The following is a 17,552-nucleotide window of genomic DNA, read 5'->3' on the forward strand; positions in this document are numbered from 1 at the left end:
TGTAAATTGCTTTTGGCAGTGTTGACATTTTCACGAAGTTAAGTCTTCCTATCCAGGAACATGGTATCGTCTTCCAATTTTGTAAGTCTCTTTTGGTTTCTTGTAGTAGTGTTTTGTAGTTTTCTTTGTATAGGTCCTTTGTTTCTCTGGTTACGTTTATTCCTAAATATTTCATCCTTTAGGTGGCTATTGTAAATGGTATTGCTTTCCTAATGTCTTTTTCAGCACTGTCGTTGTTACTATAGAGGAATCCAACTGATTTTTGTATGTTGATTTTATACCCTGCCACTTTGCTGAATCCTCCTATGAGGTCTAGCAGCTTTTATACTGAGTCTTTGGGGTTTTCTACATATAGGATCATATCCTCTGCAAATAGAGAAACTTTTATTTCCTCGCTGCCAATTTAGATGCCTTTAATTTTCTTTTCTTGCCATATAGCTCTGACTAAGACTTCCAAAACAATATTGAATAGAGTGGTGACAAAGGGCATCCTTGTCTGGATCCCCTTCGCAGAGGGAAGGCTTTCAGTTTCTCTCCATTAAGAGTGATGCAGGCTGTTGGTTTTGTATATATGCTCTTGATTATGTTGAGGAGTTTCCTTTCAATTCCTACTTTGTTGAGTGTTTTTATCAGAAATGGATGTTGGATTTTGTAAAATGCCTTTTCTGCATCAATTGATATAATCATGTGGTTCTTTTCCTTTTTCTTATTTATATGGTGGATTTCATTGATTGTTTTTCTAATGTTGAACCATCCTTGCATCCCTTTTATGAAACCCACTTGGTCATGATGTATTATTTTTTTTGATATGCTGCTGGATTATGTTGGCTAGGATTTTGTTGAGAATTTTTGCAACTATGTTCATGGGGATATTGGTCTATACTTTTATTTCTTAGTGATGTTCTTCCGTAGTATGAGGGTTATTTTAAAAAGTATTAGGAAGTTTTGCATCCTCTTCTATACTCTGGAGTAGTTTGTGTAGAATTGGTGACAGCTCCTCCCTGAATGGTAGAACTCATCAGTGAAGCCATCTGGACCTGCACTTCCTTTGATTGGGAGTTTTTTGATGATCTGATCAATTCCTTCATTTGTTATGGATCTGTTCAAGTTTTCTACTTCACTCTGTGTAAGTTTAGGTAGGTTGTGTTTTTTTTTTAAATGTATCCATCTCTTCTAAGTTTTCAAATTTGTTGGAGTACAACTCTTCATAGTATTTTGTTATTATCATCTTGATTTCATTTGGTTCCGTCGTGACATTGCCCATGTGATTTCTAATGTGAGTTATTTGTGTCCTCTCCCTCTTTTCTTTTGTTAGGTTTGCCAGTGGTTTAGTCAATTTTATTAACCCTTTCAAATAACCAGCTTCTTTTCCTGTTGATTGTTTCTGTAGTTTTTCTGTTTCCTATCTCATTAATTTCTGCTCTTATCTTTATTATTTCTTTTCTTTTGGTGACTGTAGGTTCCCTCTGTTGGTCTGTTTCTAATTGTTGGAGATGATGTGTTAATGTGTTAATTATGGTTCTTTCTTCTTTTTGGATGTGCGCATTTATCGCAATAAATTGTCCGTTCAGCACCGCTTTTGCCGTGTCCCAAAGAGTTTGGTATGTTGTGTTTTCATTCTTGTTTCTAGGAGCATTACGAATTCACGTTTAATTTCTTCTTTTACCCAATTAATTTTCAACAGGGTGTTATTTGGTTTGCATGTATTTTAGTTTATTTCCTTGGTATTCTTATTGTTGATTTCTAGTTTTATAGCATTGTGGTCTGGAAAGATGCGCTGCAATATTTTGATGTTTGTAAATTTATGGAGGCTTGCTTTGTGACCTAAAACATGGTCAATTCTGGAGAATGTTCCATGTGCACTGGAGAAGAATGTATATTGTGCTGTTGTTAGGTTGAATGCTCTGTACATATCTATGAGTTCAAGTTGGTTGATTGAGCTGTTGAGTTCCTCTGTAACTTTGTCAAGTTTCTTTCTGGTTGTTCTAGCCCTTTTCAAAAGTGGCATATAAAAATCTCCCACTATAATTGTAGATTTATCTATTTCTTTCTTCAATTCTAGTAGTGTTTGCTTCATATATAGTAGTGCTCTTTCATTGGGGGTATAAATATTTATTATGGTTATGTTGTCTTGCTCAGTTGACCCTTTGATCATGAGATAATGTCCTTCTTTATTTCTTATGCTGGTTTTGTCTTAAAGTTCACTTTATCCAAGATTAGTGTTGCCACTCCTGCTTGTTTATTGCTGCAGTTAGCTTGTTATACTTTTTTCCATCCTTTAACTTTTAGTCTGTTTTTGTCTTTGTGTGTAAGGTGTGTCTCTTGCAGGCAGCATATTGAAGGGTCTTGTTTTCTTGTCCATTCTTCCACTCTCTGTCTCTTTACAGGTGCATTTAATCCATTGACATTCATTGTAATTATTGATAGGTATGAATTAATTGCTGCCATTATGTTCATTTTTTGGTAATGCTGTTCGTTCCTTTGTTCTGCATGTCTTCTTGTGCTGAGTGTGTGTGTTTTGTGCTATTTCTGGTCGATTTCTTCTTAGTGTTCATGTTCTGCTTGAAAGTTCATTTTCATGGTAAGTTGTGAAGCATTAACTTTCTTTGGGGTTACCCTATAGTCTATTAACTTTTGCCTCCATTTAAGATAGTCTTTTATATCCTGTAATCTACCTGACCTCCTCACCACCTGGATCCCTGTTCCTATATTTTCCCTTATTTGACATTGTTATTATTTTGATTTTCAGTTGACCTCCCAGATCCTTTGATTTCATTGTAATTTTGTTCTGTTCTGGACTCTGCCATCTGCCATCTGAATTTCAGGCGGTGTTGCCACGTCTGTCAATCTCTGGCTGTTGTCTGTTCTTGTTGGTTTTCAGTCCAAAGAACTCCCTTTAGGATGTTTTGATGTGCTGGATTGACTTTGACAAAATCTCTTAGCTTCTGTTTATCCTGGAATGTTTTGATTGCACCATCGTATTTGATTGATAGTTCTGCTGGATAGATGATTCTTGGTTGTCAGGTGTTTTTTTTTCTTTTAGGGTTTTATATATGTCTCCTCATTGCCTTTTCAAATCGTTGCTACATTAGAGCCATCTCATTGGGGGGTCTTCCTCTTTTTCTCTAACTCTCCATTTGACTAAACATGATATCCTTCTCCAGAGATGGGTCCCTTCTGACAGTATATCTGAAATATGAGAGACGTAGTCTGACCATGCTGACTTCCAAGGAGCATTGTGGCTGTACATCTTCCAACACAGATTGGTTTGTTCTTTTGCACTCCCTGGTACTTTCAATATTATCTTCCAACACCATAGCTCAAATGCATCAGTTCTTTATGGTCTTCCTTATTCACTATCCAGCTTTGGCATGCACATGAGACTATTGAATATACCATGGCATAGGTCAGGTGCACCTTAGTACTCAAGCTGAGATCTTTGTTCTTCAACACTTTAAAAAGATCTTGTGCAGCTGATTTGCCCAATGTCATTTGATTTGTTGACTGCTGCTTCCATGAGTGTTGATGGTGGATCTGAGCAAAATGAAGTCTTTGACAATTTAAGTCTTTTCTCTATTTATGTGGATGTTGCTTATTGGTCCAGTGGTGAGGTTTTTGTTTCCTTTACATTGAAATTCAACCCATACTGAAGGCTGTGGTCTATGATATTCATCAGTAAGTATTTTAAGTCCTCTTCACTTTCAGCAAGCAAGGTTATATCATCTGCATATCGCAGGTGGTTAATGAGCCTTCCTCCAATCCTGATGCCACGTTTTTCTTCATATAGTCCAGTTTCTCAGATTATTTGCTCTGCATACAAAGTATGGTGAAAGACTGCAACCCTCCCGTACACCTTGCCTAATTTGAAACCATTCTTTGTTCCATTGTTCTATTCAAACAACTATTTCTTGATCTATGTACAGGTTCCTCATGAGCACAAATAAATGTTCTGGAATACTTATTCTCCACAGTATTGTCCATAGCTTGTCATGATCCACACAGTTGAAAGTTTTTGCATAGTCAATAAAGCATAAGCAAACATCTCTCTGGTATTCTCAGCTTTCAGCCAAGATCTCTCTGACATAAGCAATAATAGCCCCAGTTCCCTATCTGTGGACTATTACAGCCATTTAAAAATTATCTTCAGCAAAACTTTACTTGCACATGATATTGTTAAATGATTTCAGCATTCTGTTGAGTTATGTCTCTCTGGAATGGGTACTTTTCCACTCAGTTGGCCAGGAGCTGTCTTACAAATTTGTTGACATCGATCAGTGAGCAACTCCAGTATTGCATCAATTTGTTGAAAGATTTCACTTTGTATTCAATTCCTGGAGCCTTGTTTTACACCAGTGCCTTCAGTGCAGTTTGAACTTCCTCCTTCAGTATCATTTGCAAATCAAGGTTTGAATTTTTCTTCAGTTCCTTCAGCTTGAGAAATGCTGAGTGTGTTCTTTTCTTTTTGTTTTCTAACTCCAGGTCTTTGCACATTTCATTGTAATAGTTGACTTTGTCTTCTCAAGCTGCCCTTTGAAATTTTCTATTCATTTCATTTTCCTCCTCATTTCATTCCCTTGCTTTAGCTTCTCTACATTGGTGAGTAAGTTTCAGAGTCTCTTGTGGCATCCATTTTTGTCTTTTCTTTCTTTCCTGTCATTTTAATGATCTTTTTGCTTTCTTCCTGTGAGATTTTCTTCATGTCATTGAACAAACCTTCTGATCTTTGGTCATTAGTGTCTAATGCATCACATCTGTTCTTGAGATGGCCTCTAAAGTAAGATGAGGTATATTCAACATCATATTTTGGCTCTCATGGACTTGCTTTAATTTTCTTCAGTTTCAGTCTGAACTTGAATATAAGCAATTGGTGGTCTTTCCCGCAGTGGACTCTTGGCTTTATTTTGGCTGATAATACATACTTATTCAACCTGTATGCTGAGCAAAATCTGAGAACCTGGGGTGTATGAGAAAAAATGTGTCATCAGGATTGGAGTAAGACTCATTAACAACCTGCGATATACAAATGATACAACCTTGCTTGCTGAAAGTGAAGAGGATTTAAAATATTTACTGATGAAGATCAAGACCACAGCCTTCATTATGAACTGCACCTCAATGTAAAGAAAACCAAAATCCTCATCACTGGACCAATAAACAGCATTCTTATCAATGGAGAAAAGATTGAAGTTGTCAAGGACTTCATTCTTCTTGGATCAGCTATCAACACTCATGGAAGCAGCAGTCAAGAAATCAAAGGATGTATTACATTAGGCAAATCTGCTGCACAAGACCTTTTTAAAGTGTTGAAGAGCAAAGATGTCAGCTTGAGAACTAAGGTGCTCCTGACTCAAGCCATGTATTTTCAATAACCTCATATGCATGTGAGTCCTGGTGTGGCGCTGTGGGTTAATGCGCCAGACTGCAAAGCCGTTTGAACTGCAAGGTTGGCATTTCAAGTTTACCAGCTGCTCCTTGGAAACCCTATACAGGTAGGAACTGACTTGATGGCACTTAACAACAACAACATATGCATGTGAAAACTGGACAGTGAGTAAGGAAGACCGTGGAAGAGTTGATGCTTTTGAGTTCTGGTGTTGCAGAATATTGAATGTACCATGGGCTGCCAAAAGAACAATCAGATCTGTGTTGGAAGAAGTGCAGCCAAAGTACTCCTTGGATGCCAAGATGGCAAAACTTCGTCTCTCATATTTGAAAAATATTTTCAGGAGGGATCAGTCACTGGAGAAGGATATCATATTTGGTAAGGTGGAAGGTCACAGAAAAAGAGGAAGACCCCCACCGAGATGGATTGACAAAGTAGCAGCATCAGTGAGCTCAAATGTGGCAACAATTGTGAGTTTGTCCCAGGACCAGAGAGTGTTTCGTTCTGTTGTGGATAGGGTAGCTATGAGTCGGTACCTACTCGATGATACCTAACAACAACAAAGTGAGTTTTTCCACCATCTCTTATCATACATGTAATCAGTTTGATTCCTGTTTATTCCATTTGGGAAAGTCTATATGTATATGGACTTTTATATATACCTTTTATATTGTTTTACAATATCCAATATCCTTTCTATCACCAAGGCCATGTTTTCCAGCTACTGATCTTTCCTTTTTGTTTCCAACTTTCATATTCTAATCACCGGCAATTATGAATACATCTTGATTGTATTTTTGATCTATTTCAGATTGAAGAATTTGATAGAATTCTTCAATTTCATCATTGCTGGCTTTAGTAGTTGGTGTGTTAGTTTGAATAATAGTTTATTTACTGGACTTTCTTGTAGGTGTATGGATATTATCCTACCACAGACATCATCATGTCTTGATTTATTCTCTTGGTGATCAATGCTATGCCATTCCTCTTGAATTTGTTGTTCTGGCATAGTAAACTATATGATTGTCAGATTCAAAATGGCCAATACCAGTTCATTTTAGCCCACTAGTGCTTAGAATATCAATGTTTATGTGTTCTGTTTCCTTTTTTGACAACGTCAAGTTTTTCTAGATTCATTCTTTCTACATCCCATGTTATGACTATTAATGGATGTTTGCAGCTGTTTCTCCTCATTTTGAGTTGTGCTCCATCATAAAATGAAAGTACAGAAAACTCTTCTCCGTTTAAGTCATCACAGTCAACTCTACTTTGAGGAGGCAGCTCTTCCCCAGTCATATTTTGAGTGCTTTCTAACTTGTGGAGCTCATCTTCTGGTACTGTATCTGACAATATCCTGATACTATTCATAATGATTTCAACTATACCTGACATGTTCCACTGCTATTCTTAAGTTTTTCTGTGGCTAAACTTCAGAAGTAGTTTGCCTTTCCTTCTTCCTAGTCTGCGTTAAGCTGGAAGCTCCACTGGAAGTTGTCTACCATGGGTGACCCTGCTAGTATGTAAAATCACAGCAACACACAAGCCACCACAATGCCTACATTTTTAGATATGTCAAATAATCCAAACCCATTACCATGGAATTGATTTCAACTCATGCCAACCTCATGCATTATAGAAGTGTTCTCTGGGGTTTCTTGGCTTTGATTTCTATGAAAGCATATTGATGGGTATTTCAAGATTCCACATCACTGCCAGGTGGGCTCACACTGACAACATTTAGGCTACTATATGAGTACAATCCATTTGATATATCAAACACAAACTGTGTCTACTGGGTTTGACTCCCAATTTTGCAAAATTGAATAAAGAAAACCTCACTCTCGCTAAAAAAAAAAAAACAACCACCAAAAAACTAATAGCATAGAAAGAGAAATAAGCAGTATAATACAATATGATAACTGTTACAGTGGGTTAAATGTAAAACCACTGAGAAAGGAATTATTTGTTATCTCTAAGAGTAAGAGTGGGATTCAGAAAGGAGATGTCTTTTAAGTTGTATCATGAAAGTGGGTCTTAGGCAGAAGAATACAGTGAATAAATGCACAAAAGAGGGGAAATTGGAATATTTGGGAAGTGGAAAGAGGAGTCATGAAATTAAAGTACAGGAAGTGTGAAGGAATGGGAGCAGAAGAATGGGGAAAGAAGATAAGCAAAATTGGAGGTAACTGCGAAAAATTAGGAAACACAGTTATATTTCATAGTAAGTGGTTTGCCAGATTTCCAGAGCTGAAGCCTCTGCTGTCTCTCGCACATGTTTCCTTCCAGCTGGAATAGTTTCTGACAAGAGGTGACATTGCTCTCTCTAAATTATTTCCCCATGCAATTGACTGCTGTCGTTTGTTTTCATAGTTACACTTTTGTTGTTGTTACATGCTGTCGAGTTGGTCCTGACTCAGTGACCCTGTATAGGTTTTTTGAGCAGCAGCTGTTGAGTTTGAATTGCCTACTTTGCAGTTCAAAGTAACCTTTCAGTCCACTGCTTATCCTACAGCACCACACCAGTGATGCTAGTGACACTAGTGACAGTAATTATTGCATGTGAGTGTGGATAAGTATAGTTGAAAAACCCAAATGCAGAACTTAAAGTCCTTTCCACCATATACTCATATATAAACTCTTATTAATTGTTCAGTGGTTACTATTTTTATATAAAAAACCTGTTCTTTGTCTTTATTTCTTGACTTACTTTAGCTGGAATGTCTCTATTACTTATAGCTGAGATATCCCCAGCTAAGTACCCACTCTTGGAAAATATTTCTTCTGTCTACTCCATCTTCTCGTACTTCAGTAGTGTGGTAGGTAGGGAATTCTTGAAGTACTTTCAAGTAACCTTTGTGAAACTGAAAACTGTGCTTTAAAGCTCATTTGAATCACTTTCAGTGTGCTACACTTGTCCAAGAATAGAATTTCCCATGCAGCTTGTAGTATGCCACACAATTCTTGATGTTTCTTGGAAATTTCTATAGTCATCCTATTCATTTTTTACTTTTTAGTTCTCTATTTCACTCAGTCCTTTATATGTGTTGTTTTTATAACTTCTAATACTATTTTGTGATTTTTCTTTTAAAGTTACTAAAAAGTAAAATACAATATTATACGTACAAAACACATTCATTTGAAGATGCCAAATTATGCACAGTGAAATATCTTCTGAAAAATGTTAGAAATATTATCTATGAGAAAAACAATAGAACACAAAGAAATATTTTTTGTTTGTATATAAGGTATTGTTTTCCGTACTTACATTGTGTAGTATCATATAACTCTCAAAGAAAGATGTTTATTGTATTTTCGAGCCCATCAACAGTTTTTTTTACCTATGAACTTTGAAGCATAGTGAACTTTGGATAAACTAGACACTGTGATCATAAGAATAATTGTTTCCTATTGATAGAGCTTGAAATTGTAAGCAATGATGTATTAATATTGTGTATCTATTAAGCTGGAAAGTATTACCCTTTGCCTTTTACAATCCCATATATTTCAGGATTAAACATGTTGGAAGTATTTATCTTAGCTATATTTCACAAACGTTAGGACTCATCCAGAAGCAAAGATGTCAAATTTTCCATTCTGAAATTTGTACTATGTAAATGTAGACTATTAGAAATACTGGTATATTGAGAAATAGAAATTGATGTTTTACATTTGTTCTTTAAGTTGATTAGTTCAATTTTCATTCCATACTCATTTATTTCAAAAGGATTGTGTGTTGGTTCTTATGCTAGGTCTTAATTTATTTTTTTAGACAATGAACAAAACATTTGATTCATCTCCAGAATGTACAGAATAGGAATGTAGGAAGAAAAGTAGAGTGCAGTGTGCTAGAAGTGTAGTCAAGGGCCATTCCAGTAGTAGGGACTACTTTCAAAGAGTGGGAGCAGGTGCTAAGTAAGAGCATGTATGATTTGAAGCAGGGACTTATGAAAGGGGGTAGGGAAAATGGGAGGAGATGAGGCTGGACCACTTGGTAGAAGCCTGGAAGTAAGAACTTGGGATGCTATCCTAAGAAATTTGAATTCTAGGTAAAAAGAGTTGGAGAACCATCAGAAATTATTAAAAGCACTCTTTTTTTTACCATTGTCAGACATACAACTTTTAGAATTCCTGAACATTTGGAAATCATGAAAAGGAGGAGTGACATGATGTGGTCTCAGATGATGAAGGCATAGGGAAAGATGGCATGTTGAAGGAGTTGCTTTAAGTCTCATGCTTTCAGGAGACTAGAGTTGTAGTTCTGTTTTTAGGAATCTTGCTTTGGAACATTAACCTGAGAAACTTGAAATTAGAGACTGTGCCTTTTTGTCTATGTTTACGTTTATTTCCTCAATACTACTACAGTGCCTGGTATATATTATACTCAATAAATGCTGAATGGTGACAGAATGAGGCAAATCCATAGTAAAGCGCTTTCTTCAGCACTCTATTTATCTTTGCAATTATGGTACATTTTCTCATTCTATAAGTTTTAGATTGGGAAATCAAATTATTAGAATGTCCTGCTATGATGCTGTAGGATAAGCACTACACTGTTAACTGCAAGGTCAGTGGTTCAAACCCATCAGCTGCTCCTCGGAAACCCTATACAGGATGGCTATGAGTCAGAACCAACCTCATGACACTTAACAACAACACCTAGGAGCTGTGTATAAACATTGTGAATAAAATATTTTTATTCAAGACATATTTGCTGAATAAAAGTGTGAAATAAAAATCCAAGGCAATCAAATTAAATATTAATTCAATGCTTCCTGAGCTCGTGACATTGAAATACATACTCTATCATTAGGATAATATCTAGTTGAAGATGTATCGCAAGTTGAGTGTCATCGACAGCATGATCGGACCTCAAAGGAGAGAATGAGTCTCATGGACTTGACCAGTGTAAAAAGTCTTCAAGAAATAAGATGAATTTGGCTAAATTTTGAAAGATTGGTAATAATGTATGAATGTGCAGAAGAAAAGAAGTGTTGAAGAATAAGACGTGTGGGGAGCTTAGTGAGGCGACCACTTCTGATTTATTAATTACTTTACCACATTGACTTCCCATCCTATTTAATGTGTCTTTCTTACTGCTTTCTAGGGCAGTGGTGGTCTTGTAGGACCAATTGGAACCTCTGGAATTCCTGGCCCTATGGTATGGCTCTATTTGCATAATGGTTATTCCCTTGTAATTTCTCTGTGATATCACAAAATATCTTTTTTTAAATTTGTTTTAGGGTCTCTCAGGGAATAAGGGGCTACCTGGAATCAAAGGTGATAAGGTGATTTAAATGTTTACATTATCATAGAGAAAATCTCTTAACATGTTTTTTTTCTTTAAGTCAACACAAAATATAAAATGCTTTTTTGTTGTTGTTTACTGAGTCTAACCTATATTATCAATTATATATTTATTGATAGATGCATTATTATTTCATGATAATTATTTGTTTTCTTATATAGCATTCCCATATTTGCCATGCATAAGTGTCTTTGTATGAACTTATGCTTTCTAGGGTGAACAAGGCATTGCAGGAGAACAAGGAGAATTGGGGTATCCTGGAGACAAGGTAATTTGTATACCATTGTTGTTGTTAAGTGCCATTGAGTTGGTTCCAATTCATAGAGACCCTGTATAGAGTTTCCAAGGAGTGGCTGGTGGATTTGTACTGCTGATCTTGTGGTTGGCAGTCCAGAGCTTATCCTACAGCACCACACCAGGATTCCTTTATACTATTAATTTTGTGTAAATACCTAAAAACCAGCGATAATATGTGAAGTCTGTCAATAAAAAGGAGTACTTATTATTTACCAGGATATACTATCAATATGGCTTTATATGTCTTGTTTAAAACAGTTTTCTAATTATTTTAGAACACTTGTGTGAACTTTTTAGTAGTCTGCAAATGAAGGCACCACTGCATTTTGTAATATAATAACTGTTCTCTTCATAGAATGTTGTTCTCTTTTAGGGAGCTGTCGGTTTACCAGGACCTCTGGGGATGAGAGGAAAGCCAGGACCTTCAGTAGGTTTGAACTTTAACTTTGTTCTTTCTGATTAAATGATTGCATGTCATAGCATGATTTAACAGCTGTTGGTTTTAATATGATAAACCTACCATACCAGTCTTATACTTCTTGTCAGTTTAGAATCTCACCTACTTAGCCCCTTCATCCCAGGCCAAAGCCAAGTTTCTGGTAACCTTGAAGATGTAGATTGTATTATTTCCCTGAATTCTTTACTATAAACAGTATTTAAATTCAATAATGTACTTTTAAGTCAGAATATATAAAGTAAATTAAATAATATTTCATTTTTTCTCAAATGTCTTTTTCATTAAGAACATTTTTCATTTATAATGTTCAGGAGACGTTCTGAATAAAAGAGCATATCATTCTCTCTTGTTGCAAGGGACATCAGTTAATTGAAAAAGATCTTTTATCATATAAGTTAATCTAAAACCCAGCAAAACTAAAATTATTGAATAAATAAAATAATTCAGTAAATGATTAAGACATGAGTCATAAGTGTGTGTCTGCATATTAAAATATTATTATTGTAGATAACTTTTACTGAGTGCTTACAGAAAGCCAGGCACTGTTTTATGTACCATGCATTTATGTGGATCATTTCAAGCTATGGACAAAACTGCAGAGAATGAATATTCTGGAACACTTAATCGTGCTCATGAGGAACCTGTACATAGACCAAGAGACAGACACTCATTCTAACAGAACAAGGGGACACCGAATAGTTTAGAATCAAGAAGAGTTTGTTCCAAGGTTGTGTTCTTTCACCACACTTATTCAATCTGCAAATTGAGCAAATAATCTGAGAAACTGGATTATATGAAGAAAAATGTGGCATTGGGATTGGAGGAAGACTCATTAACAGCCTTGCTTTCTGAAAGCGAAGAGAACTTAAAATACTTACTGATGAAGATCAAAGACCACAGCCTTAGATATGGGTTGCACCTCAGTGTAAAGAAAACAAAAATCCTCACCACTGGACCAATAAATAACATCAAGATAAATGGAGAAAAGATTGAAATTGTCAAAGACTTTATTTTGCTTGAATCCACCATCGACACTCATGGAGGCAGCAGTTAAGAAATCAAGCAATGCATTGCATTAGGCAAATCTGCTGCACAACATCTCTTTAAAGTATTGAAGAGCAAGGGTGTCAGTTTGAGGACTACGGTGCACCAGACTTAAGCCATGGTAGTTTCAGTAGTCTCATATGCATGCGAATGTTGGACAATGAATAGGGAAGACCATAGATGAATTGATGCATTTGAATTATGATGTTGGAGAGGAATGTTAAAGGTACCATGAACGACAGAAGAACAAACAAATCTGTTTTGGAAGAAGTGCAACCAGAGTATTCCTTACTTAGATGGCCAGACTTCATCCTTCATACTTAGGAATATTATCAGGAGGGACCACTCCCTGAAGAAGGGTATCATGCTTGCCAAAGTGAAGGGACAGCAAAACAGAGGGAGACCCCAATGAGATGGATAGGTACAGTGGCAGCAACAATGGACGAAGCACCCAGCAGTGTTTCGTTCCGTTGTGCAAAAGTTGCTGAGTCGGAACCGGCTCAACGGCACTTAATATGTGTTTAATTTTGCTATGAAGTTGATACAACTGTTGTCCCTGTTTTACATAGTAAAAGGACTAAGACATAGAGAATTAAGTAATTTTTCCCAAGAGTCCACAGTCATTAAGTGGCTACCTTACAAGAAATTCAAGTAATGAGGTATGCTACAATCTTAACTATTGTGACATTCTCTTTTAGGATTTAGTATTTCTGGATTCTAATATTGGTTACAACTCTATGAAGGTCATGTTGATGTTAGATAGGAAAGATGAGATACCAAACCATTATTTATTAAAGTTACATTGAAGTATGCTTATAGAACAGAGTATTATTTCGCTTAGTGTTTAATACTGTTCCCTCTAACTCCACCCACCTATATCATGATTTTTTATACTTTTATATCAAAACACAGCATTCAGCTGTAGAACTTTATGTATAAATTCTTTCTGACTTCTAACAGCGACACCATTTTATATGCGTATCTCAGGAATTATTTAATTCAAAGAACAATTTTTTTTGGTCTTCTATTTGTTTGATAAGGAACTCTGGTGTCACAATAGTTAACTACTCAGCTGCTAGCTGGCATCCTGGTGTGGCACTGAAGGATAAGCACTTTATCACAATGTCAGTTTGAACCACAGGGACAGCAGACAGTTCAAATTCACCAGCTGCTCCTCGGAAACCTTATACAAGGTTGCTATGGGTTGGAACTAACTCGAGGGCACTTTACAACAACAACAAACTGAACGGTTTGCAATTTGAACCCACCAGCTGCTCTGTGGAAGAAAAATGTATCACTTGTCTTCTGAAAAGAGTTACAGCTTTCGAAGCTCTATGGGACAGTTCTACTCTGTTTTTATAGGGTCTGTTTGAGTCAGAATCAGCAACAAAGGGTTTTATTTGTTTGATAGCAAGTTAGTGGTGACTTTTGCTTTGACTAGTTTTTTTTTAATCCTGAACTCACAGAAGTCAACCAGTCACCCTTAAACCTCAACTTAAGTCATGGAGTTGAATCTCAAAAAACTCCCAACAATATCAACAAGGTACATTAGAAATAGCTAGTACACAGCTTCTGGTCATCAAGAATGATTCTGGATTCCAATAGCTGTTGTTGTGTTTAAAGTGCTGTCAAGTTGGTTCTGACTCATAACATCCCTATATAGGGTTTCTGAGGAGTCACTTGGAGGTTTAATCCCCTCACCTTGTAGTTAGCAGTTCAGCGCTGATCCTACAGCGTCACACCAAGACTCCACTATAGGTGGGTAGAGTTAGAGGGAACAGTATTAAATGCTAAGCGAAATAATACTCTGTTTTATAAACATACTTCAATGTATCTGTGTTGTTGTTAAGTGCTGTCCAGTCAGTTCCAACTCACAGTGAACCTGTATATGGTTTCTGAGGAATGGCTGGTTGGTTTGAACTCCCAGCCTTGCAATTAGTAGTCCAATTCTTATCTTACAGTTTTAGACCAGGATTCCAAATGTCCATTCTCTTCCTAGGATGGGCTTGAACCACCAACTTGTCAGTTAACAGTTGAACATGGTAACTGATTGCACCACAGAGACAGCTTTAATATTTGTAGTGGTTGGGAAAATGAGACTCTGATTTTTTTTATCTTTTATACATTTTACATTTTTATTCCACAATAACAAGTGGAAATGGTATAACATTATCTAAGGCCAATATTAACAAATAAATGTTATCAATATGGTTCTCTTATGCTTTAGAGTTCATTTCTTTAAAAAAAAATTTTTTCCATTGTGAATTAAGTGAATGTTTACAGAACAGATCATTAGTTTTACATTCAATAATCATAAAGTTTATTTCATATTAATGATTGCAATTTCAAAGTAATATCATTTATCCCATTTCCTCCCTGTATTTCCTGTTTCCATTCTTCCTTCTTTCCCAACACCTCTAAACTTTTTCCCTGGGTAAATGCTGGCCTTTTGAACTTGAATGGTTGACCATTCTATGGTGCACGTACCTCAATAGTGCATCCTCCCCACCCCCTAGCCCCACCCCACATACCTATCTGTTTCTTGGCTGAACATTGAACTACAGAAGTGAGTTCAGTTCCAGACCTAAAGGGTGACCAAGAGCCATAGTCAAGGTTTCCACCAGTTTCTATGTGACCAGTAAACTTAGTCTTTTTTTTTTTTTTTTTATGATTTTGATTCTTTTTCCACAATTCTCTTATTCTAGCCAAAAAACTTCTAATGTAATTCCTTTCAGAGTAGTTGGTAATGGTATCCAGGCACCATCTAGTTCGAGGCTCAGGGTTGTGAAGACTGAGTTTATGTGGTCCATTAGTCCATTGTTTCCCAGCATCTTCAACTTTCATCACTCTTCTTTCCTTCACACTTGAAGAGACCGATAGTTGTACCTTAGATGGCTGCTCATGAGTTTTTAAGATTTCAGTCAGTACTCATCAAAGTAGGATGTAGAACATTGTCTTTGTGAACTATGTTATGCCAGTTGATAATGGTACCCCAAGCATATATGACCCAGAGCCCCAACACCCAGCAACTCATTCCCTCAAGGTAAGGTCTTAGAAGTTCTCATAATTTAACCCCATGTATACTCCACCACATTCATGGATATATTTACAACAAAGATAAATATCAATGTACAAATGTCCTTTATCAAACCTACTTTGTGGGGGTGTGTTCCCACTCTCCATACAACACCCATTCAGCCTGGGTGCCTATCCAAACACCTACTATGTATATCACAGTATTTACCTTTGTTGCCTTTAACTCTTGTGATCCTCTTCATATCTTCCGCTGCCTCTATTATTGTTTTTGTTTTTCCAATCTCTCTCTTATTGTATATTGCCTTTCCTTTCACCCAAGTTTACATAAGTCTGCCTATACAGGTTCACTATGAATCCAAATGGCAATTAAGATTGGCATTTAACAACAACAGCTCTCTAGCCAGTGAATCACACCACTTTTATCCCATCCCTGGTAACTATCAAAGACTTAAAAATAGTGGTCTTATACAATATTTGGCTTTTGGTGATTGAGAGTTCTTTAAATTGTTCAAAAGCAAAGATGTCAGTTTGAGGACTAAGGTGTGCCTGATCCAAGCCATGGTATTTTGAATAACCTCATACACATGTGAAAGTTGGACAATAAATAAAGAAGACCATAGAAGAATGAATGCATTTGAGTTTTGGTGTTGGAGGAAATATTAAAAGTACCATGAACTTCCAAAATAATATAACAAATCTGTGTTGGAAGAAGTAGACCCAGAATGCTCCTTAGAAGCCAAGATGTCCAGAATTTGTCACTCATACTTCAGACATATTATCAGGAGGGACGAATACCTGGAGAAGGACATCACGCTTCGTAAAGTAGTGGGTCAGCGAAAAAGAGGAAGAATCTCAACGAGATGAACTGGCACTCTGGCCGCAACAATGGGCTCAAATGTAGTAAGAATTGTGAGGTTGCTACAGGATTGGGCATGTTGTGCATAAGATCACTGTAAGTCAGTACTGACTAGATGGAACCAAACAACAGTAATTTCATTTAGCATAATGTCCTCCAGACACAACCTTGTTATGAGGTGTTTTGCAGATTCATTGTTACTCTTTAACACTGCTAAGTATTCCATTGTTTGTTGTACCAGTGTATTCATTTTTCCATTGATAGGCATTTAGGTTGATTCCATGGTTTTGCTATTGTGAATAATGATACATTGAACATGGGTGGGCATATATCTAGGAATTCTGGTGTGGTGCTGTGGATCAGCACTGGACTGTGAACCACAAGGTTAGCAGTTCAAATCCACCTACTGCTCCTCAGAAACCCTATCCAGAGTCGCTATGAATTGGAACCAATTCAATGGCATATAACAACAATATCATGGTTCTTATTTTAGAGTTCATTTCTTTAGAAAACTAGTCATATAGCATGCCTACATAAGGCAAATATTTTTAATACCTTTTTTCTTCAAATTGATAGTATGTGCATAAGAGACAGAAATTTTGATTCTAGTCCACCTGTGACATTAATCTGTTGAATGACCTTGGAAATTTAATTACTATGCTATCCAGTTTGTTATGTTTAAAATGAGAGCTGGATTATAGTATATTAAGGTCCCATGTAACCCTGTGAGTCTTTCTTTTTCTTTCTCTCTATGTTGGTACTTTTAGTAGGGATTACCTTGGTAAGAGATGTTTGTCCTTTTTTTTTTCTTTATTTTATTAAAGCTTTGAAAAATACATGCTTTGAGCTGAAGATAGGATTATTGTTGTTAAGTGACAATGAACGTCTGATTTGACTCATAGTGACTCTGTATAGGGTTTCCAAGGAGGGGCTGGTGAGTTTATTACACTGACCTTTCAGTTAGACATCTAGTGCTTATCCTACAGCACCACACCAGGACTCCATAAAACTAGGATTGTTGTTGTTGTTATGTGCTGTGGAGTCAGTTCCGACTCTTAGCAAGCCTGTGCAGGGTTTCCAAGGCTGTAAATCTTTACGGGAGCAGAAAGCCTCATCTTTCTTCCGCGGAACAGCTGGTAGTTTCGAACTGCTGACCTTGCGATTCGCAGCCCAA

At 36.5% G+C, this 17,552-nt stretch overlaps 1 protein-coding gene across 1 annotated transcript in view; it reads left to right on the forward strand.

Annotated features, from left to right (window-relative positions):
• Positions 1–17,552, forward strand: part of COL24A1 (collagen, type XXIV, alpha 1) — a 562,513-nt gene that overhangs the window by 168,538 nt on the left and 376,423 nt on the right. The window contains exons 13-16 of the mRNA XM_006831073.1: positions 10,488–10,541; positions 10,624–10,668; positions 10,903–10,956; positions 11,359–11,412. Of these exons, the coding sequence (XP_006831136.1) occupies positions 10,488–10,541; positions 10,624–10,668; positions 10,903–10,956; positions 11,359–11,412 (207 nt within the window). The remainder of the gene's footprint in view (positions 1–10,487; positions 10,542–10,623; positions 10,669–10,902; positions 10,957–11,358; positions 11,413–17,552) is intronic.

This window comes from Chrysochloris asiatica, unplaced genomic scaffold, assembly GCF_000296735.1.
Source record: "Chrysochloris asiatica unplaced genomic scaffold, ChrAsi1.0 scaffold00002, whole genome shotgun sequence".
NCBI classification, from domain to species: Eukaryota; Metazoa; Chordata; class Mammalia; order Afrosoricida; family Chrysochloridae; genus Chrysochloris; species Chrysochloris asiatica.